The following is a 14,640-nucleotide window of genomic DNA, read 5'->3' as shown; positions in this document are numbered from 1 at the left end:
AATCCCATTTGTGGGACTCAAAAGGTTAATAGAGATGGACACAAAAATGACCAAATGTCCTCTCGTTTGTCGCGCCCCACCTGTCATGTCTCTATTCCCCATCAGTGGGGCGCACCCCACACTTTGAGAAACGCTGCTCTAGACAAACTTACCAAAGTGTATCCAGTACACAACGGGGATTCTGTACAACACCATAGAGAGGCTTAATCCCTGAGTCACTTAGAGGATTTCTAGACAGATTCAGAAATGTCAGGTGTGAGGGGTTTGATCTCAGAGCAGAAGCTAGAGCTGCACAACCTTCATCTGTGATGCCACAATCATCAAGCCTGCAGAAAGGGTGATGAAACTCTTCATTCTTAAGTTCAAACATAAATCTAATTTTAGGCCAATGATGTATAAACTCTTAGATAGATCATCTTACCACAGCATTTCAATTTTACAGTCTGGATTTTTCATTGCACCAGAGAGCAGGTATACACCCAAGTCTCTGATTCTATTCCCTGACAGAACCAGATATTTCAGATGTGAGGGGTTTGATGTCAGAGCAGAAGCCAGATCAGCACAACCTTCATTTGTGACATGACAATGCATCAGCCTGTATAAAGAAGTGAAAGTAAAGGTGTTGATAATTTTCAAGCTGCACACTGGGCATCCAAGGCTCAGATTCATGAAATTCAGAAAGAAGCTTTAAGACTGGTCTGTTTTCGACTCAGAAACAGTGCATTTCAGCACTTCAACAATGTGACCTTTCTGTCAAAATAGTTCCAGGTGCTTCTAGAAAGACAGCAACAATTCCATTATACATGTAATATGTTTGAACTATTAACTGGACTGCAAAATTTTAGATTAACGTGCAATTCCATTGAAATCTTCCATTGATTTTTTTTTTTTTTTTTTACTGTAAAAAGACTGCTGAGGATAATATAATACAACAATATTTATAATAATCAAAATATAAATTTTATGTCCCTATTTCTAAAAGGCTTATATGCTGAGAGGTGTGTAAATGGTTAATCCTTATTATCTGGCCTTTTAGTGTCATTATGAAATTCTGAAGTCATGCAGGAATCTAAAGGTGATCTTACCTCAGCGACTTTAGTTTACACAAAGGATTTTCTAGCACAGTAGAAATCCATTTCACTCCAGAGTCACCTATTAGTTTATTCTCAGAAAGATCCAGTTCTCTCAGGTGCAAAGGGTTTGATCTCAGAGCTGATGCCAGAACAGCACAACCTTCATCTGTGACATCACAGTCTCTCAGCCTATGGTGGGAACAATGCAAATTAAGTCAGCAGAATTCATGGATGGTCAGTGGTTGGTCTCATAATCTTGAATATATTAACAAAATGAGTTCTTGTATGTTGGTTATACCAGACTGATGTTTGATTTGACTGTAGAGTATACAGCCTAAATATGGGTGGGCGTTGGTTTTGGAGTGTTCTCTGTTAGGGGAGTGGGCCCCTCACTAGTGCCGAATGGGCTCTCAGTCTGTTCAGGGCCCTTAGAATCTCTAATTGCTAACTGTTTTTTAAAAATATTAATTCATGTTTCAGGATTACACTCTTCTCTAATTATCACAGGCAGATTTATGATGAAATTGTATGTAAATTATCATTGTAAATAAACCTAAAGCCTATTATTTCAATTTTTTGATGGAATAATATGCAACTCGCATGAAGGTAGTATTACTTCAGGTTTTCCACATGGCAGCGAGGATTCTCTAGAGCAGCAGACAGCCGCTTCAACCCCAAGATTCCAAGTTTATTCCGACACTGATCCAGTTCTCTCAGGTAAAAGAGATTTGATTCCATTGCTGAAGCCAGAGCAGCACAACCTTCATTAGTGAAACCGCATCCCTCAAGACTGCAGAGAGAATAATGCAAATCAGGATGGACAGCTTAGTTTATCATGGGCAAAAAAATGCAAAAAACCTGAAACCTCAGATTCCCTTAATGAGGACCAGACAATGGTATGTTCTTACCCCAGTATGGTTAGTTTACAAAGAGGATTATTTAATTCAGCACATAGCATCTTTACTCCAGAGTCTCCAAAATTATTCTTAGACAGATCCAGCTCTTTCAAGTGTGAGGGGTTTGATCTCAGAGCTGAAGCCAGAGCAGCACAACCTTCATCTGTGATTTCACACCTAGAAAGCCTGAAGAGAACAATGTACATAAAATAAATAGGACTAAAGACAAGTTTATGTGACATAATAAGTAAAGACAAAGATGCTTTGGAATTTTAGTCAGGCTATTAAACTTCTGTTCTGGAGGGGCTATTCAAGTTCTGGAGGACTTGTGTCCTGTAGGATTTACTAACAATGCCAATTTAACCCACCTGTCTGTAATTTACAAGTCATTTTGAATGACACCTCAGTTAGTTTGTTTGGTTAATCTCAGCCGAACACTGGCCCTCCAGGACTGGAGTTTAAGAAACCTGTTTTAAAGACAAGGTAATATGTGACATTCAGAGAGATTATCTTACCTCAGAATCTTCAGTTTACAATGTGGACTCTTAAATCCGTCCATGAGCTGTTTTACTCCCAAATCTCTCAGATTATTATTAGACAGATCCAGCTCTCTCAGGTACAGGTTCTCAGACCTGAGAACTGATGCCAGAACAGCACAACCTTCATGAGTGACACCACAACCATTCAGTCTGCACAAATAAATAAATAATGGTTACTGAGTAATGGTTCCACATCTGCTGCTAACTGAAAACATGTATATGGCCCTGAAGAATGATTCACCTAAAAATTAAAATTCTGTCATTGTTTACTCTCCCTCATGTTGTTCCAAACTTATATAACTTATTTACTTCTTTGGAGCATAAAGAAGATATTCAGTGTTGTTGTTCTGTTCATACAAAGCACCTTATTTTTCACATAAGAGTGGCCATTTGTAAATTAAAGGGGTACTTCACCCCTGGAAAGATGAATGTGTATTTAAAATTGGTCATTTATGTAGTAGAAATGTGAAATTATTTTTGAATTTGGAGCTTTCTAGACTGAGAAAAGGCAGAAAATGTAACTCCAAGAATGCACTTGTTTTGCCCAAACCACGCCTATTGGTTACAGGCGGCATTACCAGGAAAATTCAAACAACTAGGCTTGCTTTGTTACATATTAATTCTATAAATCGTGAGTTAGTTCATACATGACTATGGTAGCAGAATAATTTTTGTGTGGTAATAATAATAATAATAAAAAAAAAAAAACATTTCTTCATCTTACCCTGTACTCCTTTTTTTTTTTTACACTAAAGTTCTACATTATAGACTTGTGGAGGGAGGCTGAATGGTTACAGTCACTGATTTTGCTGTAATTACTTACTGTACACAAACTACCTGCATTATTTCCCTTCTTAGAATTTATTCTGGGTTAAAACAGTGAGCCTAATGTAGACTTAGACTTTCACATTAAAAAGATGATGCAAGGCAGGACCATGTAGTATAATAGGCTAACACATACTCTAATGTAGCAACACTAAATGTTTTTAACAAGAACCACAACCAACCACAACCAGAGTTATAACTTTTTATTAAAAATAAATAAATAATAAACACTTTCACACTCAAAGCTCTTCCAGAGCTTCAGCAGTTTCCTTATATCCACAGTATTGCCCGTCAGGAGCTGGATATCTGCGTCTGATATCCTGAACAACACAGGTTGGCAAAACAAGACGATAACCTTTCCCCAGTCTCTCGCCTTGCAGGACCCATTCCATAAAGTGACGGTAGGCTGTTAGATGATATTGTCTACAAAACAGTAAAGCACAACGTTAGCAATGCAAACTATTTGCACCTACAGTATGCTAACATAGATGTAAATATAACAACAATAGCTCAGCTGAATACGTGGGAAGCATGTTGTGATAATGCCGGGTGTTCAAACTCCGTACATGTCGTATTGGTAACAAATAAAAAACAAAATACTCACTTTACACTAAGCCGTCCGTTTGTCCCTGCGGGCCTTGGCTGGCATTTCCAATTTATCTTCGAGATCCTGAAATAGGTTTCCAGGACCCCCCTGTCCATGTGTGGTTCAAAACTAGGTTCCGCCTGCTAGCGGTGCCGTTTCATCAATGGATTCCGTGATCTTGTCCAGAAGAAAATGGCATCGTTGAAATTCGCGACAGCAATAGGATTCTCTTTCACTGTCCATAGGCGCACAGCGAGAGCACTGACACCACCAGTTCGTCCCAGCTCGAGTCTGCCCGGGCTCTTCCTCCCGAGCGCCAAGCAGGTCTTGCTCCTCTGCTGCAGCAGCTGCTCTAACCGCCTCTTGTTCCTCCATCATCCGCAACTGTTCGTCGCTGTATTGCAGCTCGTACAGGTAGCCGTGAACATCCGCTTCTCGTAACAATTCTTCAAAATCCCCTTCTGCCATTTCAACTTCAAAACTACCTTCCGCTATTGTCATAACTTTCTCCACAGCCTGTTAGCTTAGCTTCTACAGAAAGATGGCTGACACTATCTTTACATTCTGTGAGTGAGATCCCACCCCATATGGGCGTGGTGAAAAAATGCGGAACTACCTGCTATTACTGGCTGTAGTTTTAAGCCTCTGGCCAAAAAAGCCTCCGATGACGCAAAATGACGATTTTTGCGTCATCGGAGGCTTTTTTACAGAATAAAAATGCATAAATCTCTCATCTCGGGCTGATATGAAGGGGGAAAGCAAGGTAATTCGAAAATACTATGGTATTCTACTAATACAAAGCTTAATGCTAAATCCTGAAGTATCCCTTTAAATGTGTCTGTCTTCCGGTGTAATCCGCTTCCAGTTATTTTATAGCTGTACTTTATAGCTGTACTCATTTCACACTGGACGCGCAAGCAGAGCAGAAGCTAGTTTAAGCTTGTTTAAGCGCAAACAGGTTTACCCTTTACTTCACTTTATTATCCTTCTTGTTATTTCGGCTAATTAATTGGAAATCTTGAACATTCACAGCAAAATTAGGTGGACAGAAGTCAATGGTAACTAAACATTCTTCAAAATATCTTCTTTTGCATTCTGCAGAAGAAAGAAGTGCATACAAGTTTGGTATGACATGAGGGTGAGTAAAATAAAGGAATAGGTGAACTATTTGATTTTACTGATATATTCAAAGTCTTTTTAAGTGACACAATTGCTTTGTATGATGAAATTTAAGTCTTTATTAAGTAAAACCCCACTGGTTCCAAACATCTGTGTATGTGTATGTTGATTAGTGTTTTGATTTGATTAAAGTGAAGCCAGAATAAAGACAATAAAGGCTTAAATTTTAAAGCTAAGCTTAAAACGTATTTATTTAGACTGGCTTTTAATATCTAGCAGTTGTGGTGGCATTTTGTGTATTTTATTTAAAAGTTACTTTTTAATTTTTGTTTACATTGTTTTGTTTTTATTGGAAAGCACTTTGGTTCACCTTGAGTGTTGTAAAGGGCTGTATAAATAAATGTTGATTGATTAATTGATAAATTTGTGCATCATACAAAGCAAAAGTGGCAGCTCAGAAGACTTTGCATATACCAGTCAAAATTGTAATGATGAATTTCACTGTATCTTTATGCCCCTTTCACAGCTTGAAAGTTTTGGACTCCATTGACTTTTGTTACATGGAAAAACTGTTGCTGTATTTGGGTTGGGTTTTCATGCATAGCTGCTCCTTCATAGAAACTGTTTTTGAATTTGTTCTTCAGCTTTTGTTTAACTGTGTAGCACATAGAAGAGAGTTGAGATTTATTGCTATAAAACATTAAAATACACAGTTAATAATGCCAAATCAAGTAATATAGATCATTTGAATTTTTATAATAGAGAAACGACAAGCAATAGTTGGTATTGGCACTACAAAGTGGTTAATCATGCTACGTATATAACTATCAAACAGAACATTAAACATTAAATTTACATTAATGTTTAACTTCACGTTTATTTTTCTGTTATATTAATGTGAAACTGCTTTGAAACAATCTAAATCACTATATAAATAAATGTGACTTGACTTGAACATAAACAAAGAAAGCAATATAATTAAAGGATCTAGATGAAAATATTTTGACTCCTATGACAATGATTCAAAATATTGTATTTTGTGTTCTGCACAGGAAAAACAGTAATATAATTTTGGAATGTCGTGGGTTAGTCAGTGACAGAATTCTCATTTTTCGGTGAACAATCAATTAAGGACTAGACAAGGAATAAGCATTACTACTGAGTCATTGCAAGTTTTTTGGCATTTACCATATGTATATACTGAATGTCAATACTGTTACTTACCGAGCCGATCTGGATGCTTTAACCACATGTTGCAAATTCAGAAGAACTTCATTTGCTGTATTTTGTGGACCAGTGTACTTGTTCAACTCAAACTCATCCAACCAACCCTGCCCTGAAGATAGCAATACAAATGCTAAAGCTGACCATTGTGAAGGCGAGAGTTTGGTGCCCCTTTGACTTCCAGAGCTCATGTAGTGTTGGATTTCCTCTTCTAGAGATCGATCACCTAACTCATTCAGACAATGGAACAGATTGATTGATTTTTCTGAAGAAGTACACTCCTGGATCTTCTTCTTGATGAACTTAATTGTTTCCTCTGTGCAATGAGAGTGACATTTTGTCTTTGTCAGTATGCTTTGCAAGAGAATCTGATTTGACTCCAATGAGAGACCCAGAAGAAAACGAAGAAAAAGATCCAAATGTCCAGATTTGCTCTTCAGGGCTTCATTCACAGCTCTCTGATGCACTTCATGTAAGAATTCAACCCTGGGTAAAGTTTGACCTAGTACCAAAACCTTAAACGTGGTCAGAAGTTTAGAGATCAGAGACAGATCAGAATTAATGAAGTCAAATGCATTTTCTTTTGAGCTCATAAAGGTTATGTGCACATATAGAGCTGCAAGATGTTCTTGAACGCTCAGATGGATAAAGCAGTAGATTTTTCCCTGCATCCCAAACTCCTCTTTGAAGATCTGATTGCACAATCCTGAGTACACTGATGCTTCTCTCTCAATTATTCCACATTTCCACAGATCTTCCTGGTAAAGATCGGATTGCCTTTCACAAGCTGCTGAAAAGCCAATTTCCCAAGTCTGAGAACCATGTCATCATCTTTTACTTTATTCTCATAGTCCTTCTCACGTATAAAGTTAATCTGAAGGGTCAGGAAGTGTGTGTACATTTGAGTGAGAGTCTTGGGAATCTCTCCACTCTCTGATCCAAACAACATCTTCTCTAGAACAGTGGCTGAGATCCAGCAGAACACTGGGATGTGGCACATGATGTAGAGGCTCCTCAAGGACTTCAGGTGTGAGTTGATTTTATTGGCCAAAGTCTGATCTCTGATTCTCTTCCTGAAGTATTCCTCCTTCTGTGGGTCACTGAAGCCTCGTACCTCTGTCACTCGATCAACACACTCAGAGGGGATGAGATCAGCTGCTGCTGGTCTGGAGGTGATCCAGATGAGAGCAGAGGGAAGCAGATTCCCCACAATGAGGTTCGTCAGCAGCACATCCACTGAAGCTGATTTAGTCACTTTACACAACCTTGCGTTGTTCTGAAAATCCAGAGACAGACGACACTCATCCAAACCATCAAAGATGAAAATGACTTTACCTTCATTTGGAGAGATTTCCAGTTGTTTTGTGCCCATGGAAAACTGTAGAAGATCTTTAAGACTGAATATTTTGTACTTCAGCAAATTGAGCTCTCTGAAAGGAAGTGGAAATATGAGGTGGACGTCCTGATTTGCTTTCCCTTCAGCCCAGTCCAGAATGAACTTCTGCACAGAAACTGTTTTTCCAACACCGGCGATTCCTTTAGTCAGCACAGTTCTGATGGGTAGGTCTTGTCCAAGTAAAGGTTTGAAGATGTTATTGCAGTTGATTGGTCTGTCCTCTGTAATTGCTCTCCTAAACACTGTTTCAATCTGCCTGATCTCATGTTGATTATTGACCTCTCCACCTAAAACTTCAGTGATGTAGAGCTCAGTGTAGATCTTATTGAGGAGGGTTGGGTTTTCATGCATAGCTGCTCCTTCATAGAAACTCTGGAATTTGTTCTTCAGCTCTTGTTTAATTGTGTAGCACACAGAAGAGAGTTGAGATTTATTGCTATAAAACATTAAAATACACGGTTAATAATGCCAAATCAAGTAATATAGATCATTTGAATTTTTATAATTGAGAAACGACAAGCAAGAGTTGGTATTGGCACTATAAAGTGGTTAATCATGCTATATAACTATCAAACTGAACATTAAACATTAAATTTACGTTAGTATTTACCTTTACATTTATTATCCTGTTATATTAATGTGAAACTGCTTTGAAACAATCTAAAGCACTATATAAATAAATGTGACTTGAGTTGAACATAAACAAAGAAAGCAATATAAAGGATCTAGATTAAAATATTTTGACTCCTATGACAATGCAATATGAGATTAACCAAATTCACTGTCAAGAACTCTTTTAAGATCTTACATGGGTCCTGAAGAATTGTCTTTAATGTTACAATGTGGAATGCAGTCCTTAGACGCATCTCTTTTCATTCTCACGTGGCTGACATCTAATGACTCTGATTCATCTAATCTCTCCTTGTGGATTCCACTTCTAGTAAAACAGAAAACAAAAAAAAATATAGAGAATTTCATTCGTAAACTGAACCACCACAGTGAACAGAACAATTTTGTATGGTTTTTTTGGTGGTTGTATCTATAGTCAAACCATAAAATAGTATTCTTTGATGCATCACTTCTTATTGACACCAGTGTTGCCAGGTTTCTCTAGAGCAGTGGTTCCCAACATTTTTTACTCCTCTCCTAATCAATACTGCTTGGCCCACCTCCCCCCACTCCCTTTTTTTTTTATTTCACAAAAACATTTGTATTGTAGTGTTATTACTTTTCAACCCCATGTTATTATTTCTTTAAAGAAGAAACTCAAGATAGATTTAGTTATTTTTTGCAAACATACTTTGCAGACATTCTTTACAACTTAAAAGTACTTACCCTGCTCAGTAATACAGTAACTTAAACAAATAAGCAAAAGTCAACCTGCCATACCAAACAAGTCAAGACCAAAGGGAGATACAAAGGACTGAATTTAAATACTATGAGGATCCATTCAAAATTATTAAACACATATATAACACCACTGATCCTCTCAAACTTCTCCAAAACACGCTTGTTCAGCGAGTATCCATTATAAAACATTCACAGTGCTTTAATTTTGACAACTACGCGGCCCAAAATAGGTGATCCCTTTTTTGAGGGTTGGGGGCATACGTATATTACGCAATCTGCATAGAGTACACCTTCAAATGGGATTTTTTTTTTTTTTTTTTTTTTTTTACAGTTTTCTCTTATACTCTGCCAAAAATGTTGTTTGTTTTCGTTCGTTGAAACGTTTTTAGTCCCTTTCAAAAAGTCTAAATAAGATATTATTTACAAAGATAATAGGCTATATGTGCATTAATGGCTATGAATTTTATTATTTAATAAATGTCTTACTGTTTATCAAAAGCAGCTTGTAATACAATAACGATGCTGAATCAAGTTACTTTAGAAGTCAAAATGTAAAATAAGTTACAGTCTGGTAAAAGAAGTTACAGTCAGTTTGTGGGTTCAGTAATGTAGCCTTAAACGCATGCACTGTCATGAATAACCATTTCTGTGGAAAAAGATTTATTTGCCTGACACCACACTCATAGCGCTGATTCAAACAGACAGAGCAGCAATTGTATTTGAATTGACAGACAGAGAAACTTCATTACATACTAAATAACAATAAAGGAGTCATACGTTTAGTCCTATAGGTGCGAACCACTAATAAGCTCAAAATATGCAACTATATTCTGGAAATAATTTTTAAAAAATGTGACTGCCCAAATCTGTAAGAAACTTCTTGAAAAAACAAGCCCAAAATCTCTTATATTTGGACTTGGCAACACTGATTGGCACGCGACTGACATCTACTGTAGTGAGTCTGATCTCTCCTGGTGAATTCCACTTGTTATGAAACAGACAGCGAATAAATTACACCAAATTGCAGTTGTAAACTGAACCATCACATTGGACATGAAAAATTTTGTATATTCTTACATGTTTCCTGGGGGATTATTGCCAAACTCTACAAATAAATCCTTTGATGCATCACTTCTCATTGACACGTGGCTGACATTTTGTGAGTCTGATCTCTTCTGATGGATTCCAATTCTAGTAAAACAGAGATGACAACATTTTTAGAAGACTTTAATGTTAATTTGTTCAGATATCCTACGTTTCTTTTGCAAATGGACTGAAATAAACAACCTGGTCTCATGACAAAAACGTACCCGTGGGCATGTTTTCCCGAGTCGCGAAATACGTACCAGTGAGTACATAACGCTGCAGTTTTGCTGCGAAATGTCCACTGAGCGGCGCTAAAAGCGTGTTCCTTTTTTTTTTTTCCGGAGCAGATAATAGAGTGAATGCGGTACGTTTTTATGACGTTGCTTTTTAGACGAATCGCCGCGGTTCTCGATTTGACATTTGCGCTCCGTTTCGTTTTAAAATAATGTCCACCGACGCTACGCCTAAACCTACCTGATGGTGTTAACAAAAGCAAACATGACGTAAGAAGCTTCCGCGATCGTGTACCGTTTTTCAGCTTGTTTAGATCTTTTTTTTTTTTTTTTGCACCAGTCAGTCGCCTTTCGCGGGATTCGTACCCAGGCAGGGGGGGGTGAAGGAATCGACTCCTCGTCGTAAGTCCAACTCCGTATCGGCCGAGCTACCGAGCAAGCTTGGTTGCGGCCAAAAAAAGCGAAATGCGTAGAGCCGGGAAGTCCAAAGTACGTTCGTTTACAAATCGGGCACTCCGGTAAGAAGCGTCTTGAAGTCGTGACATGATATTGTGCGAGGAGACATCAAAACGAGGCTTTACGAATTCATAATCCGACCCCGGCCGTCGTCGAAACCGTGTGTGAAAACGAGCCAAAGCGCTCATTTATGTTTTACTGGCCTCTAGCGTTCGTTTCTGACGGAAACTGCGGCCAGACATACGCGCCGGTACGTAATTTTGTGTCTCGCGAAAACGTGCCCACGTGTACGTCTCTCCCATGAGACCAGGTTGGAAATAAAAAATGAAATAAAATGAATTTAAAATGAATTAGCTTTTGTATAGCCAATTCTTTTAAACTCTTACATGTTTCCAGGATGATTGCATTTAGCAGTAAAATTCAAATTCCATTCACTCTCCTGGTATATGGTCACAAACAGACATAAATTTACAGGGGTTTATCAGCGAACCAATTAATTCTATTAAAGGTGCCCTAGATTCAAAAATTGAATTTACCTCGGCATAGTTAAATAACAACAGTTCAGTACATGGAAAAGACATACAGTGAGTCTCAAACTCCATTGTTTCCTCCTTCTTATATAAATCTCATTTGTTTAAAAGACCTCCGAAGAACAGGCGAATCTCAACATAACACCGACTGTTATGTAACAGTCGGGATCATTAATATGTACGCCCCCAATATTTGCATATGCCAGCCCATGATCGAGGCATTACACAAGGGCAGCCAGTATTAACGTCTGGATGTGCAGAGCTGAATCAACAGACTAGGTAAGCAAGCAAGGACAGTAGCAAAAAATGGCAGATGGAGCAATAATAACTGACATGATTCATGATAACATGATATTTTTAGTGATATTTGTAAATTGTCTTTCTAAATGTTTCGTTAGCATGTTGCTAATGTACTGTTAAATGTGGTTAAAGTTACCATCGTTTCTTACTGTATTCACGGAGACAAGAGCCGTCGCTATTTTCATACTTGCAGTCTGTATAATGCATAAACACAACTTCATTCTTTATAAATCTCTCCAACAGTGTAGCATTAGCCGTTAGCCACGGAGCATAGCCTCAAACTCATTCAGAATCAATGTAAACATCAAAATAAACAGTGTACTTACATGATTAGACATGCTGCATGACGAACACTTTGTAAAGATCCATTTTGAAGGTTATATTAGCTGTTTGAACTTTTTTTATGTTGTTTAAGGCAAGCATGAGCTCTTGGGGCGTGGAGCACGAGAATTAAAGGGCCACACACCCTGAATCGGCTCATTTCTAATTATGCCCCAAAATAGTCAGTTAAAAAAATGAATGAAAAAAATCTATGGGGTATTTTGAGGTGAAACTTCACAGACACATTCAGGGGACACCTTAGACTTATATTACATCTTTTAAAAAAAGTTCTAGGGCACCTTTAACCTTTATCAATCAGAATCCACTTGTCAGCTTTGGTCAAGAAGTAGCTAACTGAAAACTTGTAACAAAATATTTTTACCAGCTTTCAGGAGGGAAAAAAGTAAAATATTATTATAATATAAAATACCTGGATCCTGAAGAAAGGTCTTCATTTTGAAACCTCTGTGAGTCACCCATGAGTTCCCAGCTCCACCAATAATCCCCTCTACAGGCTCGAAATGGATTTCATAATGTTTATGAATTAAGCAAACAACAAATTTTTCAACATTGTTCTGTTCTAGTCTTCTGGGAATGGTTCTTCCAGCGACCGCGCCTGCTCAGGGCATAGTTTGTAGCAGATGTTTTTACCTGTCGTTAGACGCGCAATACACAACATTGGCAACAACTATTACTACAACAACAGTGCGCTGTGGGCGCGTTTTCTCTCAGGACCGGTTGATAGAAAATGGGCGGATGAAAGCGAAAGTATCACTTTAATATCTTTGTTTAAAATTAAATTACAATTATATTTTAATACTTAGAGTATTAGACATAATAGAAAGCAAACCCTGCATTTAAAAATTAATAAAATTAACGTCCAAGATCACATGTTAAAAATGATGGCAGAAATAAAAATAACCAATTCTTTTAAATCTTGTCGGTGACCCCGTAAAGGTGACGTAAGACGTTTTATACGTTTCTTAGCCCTATATAAAACAATCAATAATAAAAAGCGAATCATGCTAAGTAATGTAGGCTAGTTATGGCTATCCTTATACATTAATTAGCTTTAATGTGTTAATGTAAAATAATATCTAGGATTTATAGGCTATATAGAAAATTTCTAATTGTATCTACCCTATTAAATTACAAAACCAATTTATATATATAAAAAAAAAATACATCAAACATCATCGTGAGCGCACAAGTCACATTTGGAATAAGTATAAATATAGGCTAAATATAAGAGCTTATACTCACTCTTGTAGTATTAAAAGCCAGTCAAACCTTTAAATGTTGGTTTAAAATGACGAAATTGTAGCCACAAACTCATCGGTGCTCGGTGACAAGTGAAAGTGAGAGCGCGCAGAGAGATCAACAGAGTGGCGCGTTTCTTTTGCGTCAAGACAGTGTTTTAGGTGGGAGATCCGTGAATGTGAAGCAGAAATTCTACATAATTCTATATAATAATGACAAAATACATGTAGCCTACATATAAATCTTTTTACATCAAAACATGTTGTGATGGGCACATAGTGTGATACTATTTAGCTATTTTCAAAATCTCTCTACTAAAGTCATTAAAGAAGCTCACTGAAAAACAGGCCATTGTACAAAAATATAAAGACAATGTATACAGGCTGGATTAATGTTTTGATTTAAAGAAATACAGGCACTTTACTTCTGTTACTTGTAAACTAGGCTATATATCAGCATTAATACATATCAATATGGAATATATGACAAACGTTTATTAGGCCTATATGTAATATCTGATTTCGTGCAAAGTTCCAAGATTATTGCCTCAGATTTCATGAGTAAAAATATAGTTCCGTATTGATCCATAAGAATATCAACATAAGTGTTAAGTCCAAAATCATGGTGCAAAAATTTGCTCATGAGATATTAATTAAGCTATTTGAATGATGTTTGCCCAGTAGGACTACCAAGGTGAAAATGCAGAAGACTTATGAATATTAACAAAGATACGCTGATGTACGGTGTTTGGTAAGGATGTCGACCCTAAAATAAGCAAGGTGAAAAAATTATGAGAAACACTAGATTTCAATTGTGTATTTTAATGAGCATAATCTGAAATCGTAAAATGCAGCTTTACTGTTACGTGATCTAATTGTGCAGAGGTTTAAAACAGACAATACCCTCACTGCTGTACACAGTACAATGTGGAAATCCCAGCTTTTTATTTATTTATTTATTTATTTTTTGCGGATTAATGACTGTTGTATAAAAATACCCTTGTCGAAAAAAAGTGCACTTAATTGTATTGAAAGTGTACTTTGTGTGTACTTAGTATACTTTTTAAAAAGTGCACTTGCAGATAATACAATATAATTAAAATTAAAGGCCACTTAAGCGTACTTAAATAGAATATACTTTAATGTCAATATTTATTATCATGCTTAAGTGTACTTTTTAAAAATGCACTTTGTAATAATGTCAAATTAAGTTGTACTTAAAGAAAGTACACTTTAATGACAATATTTATTAACAAACTTAAGTGCACTTTTTAAAAATGCTCTTTGTAATAATGTCAAATTAAGTTGTACTTAAAGAAAGTACACTTAAATGACAATAATTACTAACACGCTTGAGTGCACTTTTTAAAAATAAACTTTGTAATAATGACTTATTAATTGTACTTACAGAAAGTACACTTTAATGACAATGTTTATTAACACGCTT

General features: G+C 36.8%; 1 protein-coding gene across 1 annotated transcript; it reads right to left on the bottom strand.

Moving 5' to 3' along the window:
* Positions 1-65: 65 nt before the first annotated feature.
* LOC125262037 (NACHT, LRR and PYD domains-containing protein 12-like) lies at positions 66-13,073 on the bottom strand. Its single transcript, XM_048180592.1, is given in 12 exon segments — positions 66-326; positions 422-595; positions 1,086-1,262; positions 1,690-1,863; positions 1,982-2,155; positions 2,485-2,658; positions 6,263-6,718; positions 6,785-7,028; positions 7,031-8,094; positions 8,467-8,595; positions 10,086-10,199; positions 12,365-13,073. Coding segments are annotated over 12 exon segments (3,108 nt in total). The 5' UTR covers positions 12,415-13,073; the 3' UTR covers positions 66-148.
* Between the last annotated feature and the right edge of the window lie 1,567 nt (positions 13,074-14,640).

Source organism: Megalobrama amblycephala, unplaced genomic scaffold (assembly GCF_018812025.1).
Source record: "Megalobrama amblycephala isolate DHTTF-2021 unplaced genomic scaffold, ASM1881202v1 scaffold563, whole genome shotgun sequence".
NCBI classification, from domain to species: Eukaryota; Metazoa; Chordata; class Actinopteri; order Cypriniformes; family Xenocyprididae; genus Megalobrama; species Megalobrama amblycephala.
Note: the sequence above shows the minus strand (reverse complement) of the source record. Positions and strands in the feature narration are given on the sequence as shown.